This window comes from Ailuropoda melanoleuca, chromosome 9, assembly GCF_002007445.2.
Source record: "Ailuropoda melanoleuca isolate Jingjing chromosome 9, ASM200744v2, whole genome shotgun sequence".
NCBI classification, from domain to species: domain Eukaryota; kingdom Metazoa; phylum Chordata; class Mammalia; order Carnivora; family Ursidae; genus Ailuropoda; species Ailuropoda melanoleuca.
In genome coordinates, this window is record NC_048226.1 from 102570435 (window position 1) to 102573512 (window position 3078).

Consider the following 3078-nt stretch of genomic DNA (forward strand, 5'->3'; position numbering starts at 1 on the left):
ACGTGCACACACTGCGAGTGGACCCCAACATCTGGGACGCTATGAAGAAAGAGAGGTGAGCCCCCAGGGTCACAACCCCGGGGTGTCAGGAGTCACAGGTGCCCGTCCAGGCCAAGGGTCAGCACAGCGGCGAGGCGGGGGGCAGTCCCCAGAGACATGATGAGCCTGGCTGGGGGCAAGGAGGCCGCAGAGGTAATGGGGGCCTGTGTCCCGGGGCCCGGGGTGGAGCAGGGCAGACAGGGGGGCCGGGAGAGGAGGACCATTAGTTCAGGGCAGGGATTTGTAATTTGCATCCAGGGAGGAGCAGCTAGATAAGCAGTGGCCGAGGGTGTGGGCGTCTCCAGGGGTCTGCGGGCGTTCACTTAGCACCCCTGGATCTCGTCCCTCCCCCTACCGTGGCCCACCCCCACGAACACCGCTGGGAATCCTGCGTCAGGCCCCCCAGCAGCACGGCCCAGGGCTGGGGAGCGCAGGACGCGCCTCCGCAGCTTCCAGGCCAACCCCCCGCCACAGGCGCCTGCGGCAGCCGGAACACAAGGTCCTACAGCAGCTGCGGAACTGTGGGAACGACGTGTTCGTGGTGACAGAGGTGCTGCAGACGCAGAAGGAGGTGAAGGTCACCCGCACCCAGAAGCACGAGGGCTCTGGCCAGTTTGCGCTGCCTGGAGCCTTATCTTTCCAGGTGTGTGGCAGGGGGCGGGACCCCCACACCAGCACCCAGCCTACCCAGCCCCACAGCCCAGAGCCTGCCCTGAGCCCACCGCCGTCCCTCAGGGCCAAGGCCAGGGCCACCGGAGCCGGAAGAAGACAGTCACCATCCCCTCAGGCAGCACCCTTGCCTTCCAGGTGGCCCAGCTGCTTATCGATTCTGACTGGGGTGAGCTGGGGTTGGGGTGCGTCCTGGCGCCCAGGCTCCATGGCGGAGAGGCGGGCAAGCCCAGGGAGGGCTGCCGGCTGGCTGGGGATGCTGGGGGTGCCACAGGCGTCAGGCCGCACAGCCCGCTGGGTGGCTGAGGAGCCCGAGCTCTGGCATGTGAGGAGGTGGGGCGCACAGAGCCAATGGCGCAGGGTGGCCCCAGGGGGTGAGGTGAGGGAGAGGCTGGGGTCACTGGCCGACCTGCCGCCCATCTCTGCTCTCACCTGGCTGCCAGATGTCCTCCTCTTCTGGGACAAGAAGCACAAGAAGCCGAGGACCTTCGGGCTGCCTGAGGCAGGTGAGCCCTGTGGACCTCCTCCCCAGACAGGGCCCTTCTGCGCGGCCCTGCTCCACCGGGAGGCTCCTGGGGACCGGGGCAGGGCGCTCGAGTCAACACACACACACACACACACACACACACACACAGAGGCAGGGCAGGCAGGTAGGCTATAAGGCAACACTGCCACCAGCCTGGCCCAGCCTTGCCCCTGCCCCGGGATGCCCCTGTTGGGGTGGTGGTAAGGGACTATGAGGCGAGGCCCGGGGCCTGCTCCCCGCCCTGACACACCCTGCCCCACCCAGGCCACCAGCTTACAGGCGGCCAGTCGCTGCTCTCCAAATGCCTCGAGATAGAGTCGGGTCAGTACCTTCTTGATCACCCTTGGAACCTGGGCGGGCGCCCCTTTCTGCCCCCGGGACTCTGCCCTTCCCAACCAGGGCTCTCCAGGGTCAGTCCCAGTCCTCTCTCCGCAGACAGGTTTGCTGAGGACTGGTCAGCAGTCACGGGAGACTTCCAGGGCCTGCAGGCAGAGGTGGGGGCCCAGGCCCAGATCCTGCAGGGCTTGTCCCAGGAACTGTGCGGGCGGCTGCTGGCAGGCCTGGTGCAGGTTGTACGGGAAGAGTCAGCCCTGCAAACCCTGGAGGACGTGGTGAGCAGCCTGGGGGAGCGGGCCACGGGGACGGGGCCTGCACCCGGGCCCCTCGGACTCACTGGCCCCTCCACATGTCCCCAGCTGGAACAGGCCCTGCGCTGTGGGTCGGTGGCCCCCCTGGACGGTCCAGTGGGGGCCCTCCTCGAGTGCCTGGTGCATAGTTCCAGACAGCTGGAAGAGCAGCTGGCTCTCCCTGTCCTCTACCTGGTGGAAGCATTGGCTGGTGAGAGGCTCCTGGGGCGGGCCAGGTGGGGTCAGGACTATGGGCTTGTCCAGGGGTATGGGCCTTCTGGAACCTCCCCTTAGCCGAAGTCTCCCCCCAGTGCTGAGTGAGACCCAGCATAGGCTGCTCACGGAGATGCTGGAGACAGCAGACCGGTCCGGGCAGTTCAAGCTGGTAAGAGAGCTCGGGTTGCAGGTTGCAGGGGAAGGGGCCGGGCCTGTGGTGTGGGGCCCCAGGTGCCCCTAGGATGGAGTGATGCAGGCGGGTGCTGGATCCTGGGGGGAGCCAGAGGAAGAGCAGCTCACAGACAATCTCCCAAATCTCCCACCCCGTCCTGGCAGGTGCGGAGCGTTTTGGAGCAGAGCACCCCCTGGCGGGAGCGCAGGGATGTGTCCCTGCCGCAAGGACTCCTGGAGAGCAGCTGGGGCCCAGAGGCACCTGCCTGGGTCCTGCTGGAGGAATGCGGCCTGGAGGTGCAGGCGGACGCTCCCCAGGTGTGCTGGGAGCCAGAGGCCCAGGGCCGCACGTGTGCACTCTACGCCTGCCTGACGCTGCTGCTAGGCCTGAGCCAGGACTGCTGCTAGGGCTGAGCTGGCCCTGCTCCCCTGGGCAGCTCTCCAGAGGCAGCGGGGCTCAAGCCCACCCAGCTGCCAACCGTGCTAGGCCGGGAGCCCCGCCCAGCCTGTGGCCAGCTCATCCTGGGGCTGGGAGTTGGGGAAAGTCAATACACGTGATGTACAAAGGAAAAGTGGCTCACCGAGTTTTTGAGGGGGCCCCAGAGCTGGGTAGGGAGCAGAGGTGGGGGCTGAGCACAGGTGTCTCCTCCGTGGTCTCCCTGCTGTTGTGCCGTGGGGCTAAAGGGGCCTGCCCCGGGTGGGGATGTGGCCGCTCTGGAGTGACCGGCCATGTGGCTGGGCCCCCATCCCCTCCCCCACATGCTGGCCTGTGAGAGAGCAGGGCAGAGCGACTTGACCTGGACGGGTCTGTGGCTGCCTCAGGGAACTTGA

At 67.0% G+C, this 3078-nt stretch overlaps 1 protein-coding gene across 4 annotated transcripts in view; it reads left to right on the forward strand.

Moving 5' to 3' along the window:
* Window positions 1-2819, forward strand: part of GSDMD (gasdermin D) — a 9874-nt gene extending 7055 nt beyond the window's left edge. For 3 of the 4 annotated variants that reach the window (XM_034668728.1, XM_034668729.1, XM_034668726.1), the window contains 8 exons: window positions 514-682; window positions 775-877; window positions 1152-1214; window positions 1499-1555; window positions 1670-1845; window positions 1930-2071; window positions 2172-2245; window positions 2413-2819. In XM_034668728.1, the coding sequence (XP_034524619.1) occupies window positions 514-682; window positions 775-877; window positions 1152-1214; window positions 1499-1555; window positions 1670-1845; window positions 1930-2071; window positions 2172-2245; window positions 2413-2655 (1027 nt within the window). In that variant the 3' untranslated portion in view covers window positions 2656-2819. Of the gene's footprint in view, window positions 56-513; window positions 683-774; window positions 878-1151; window positions 1215-1498; window positions 1556-1669; window positions 1846-1929; window positions 2072-2171; window positions 2246-2412 lie in introns of all 4 variants that reach the window. The other variant, XM_034668727.1, reaches the window with a different exon arrangement.
* The last annotated feature ends 259 nt before the right edge of the window (window positions 2820-3078 follow it).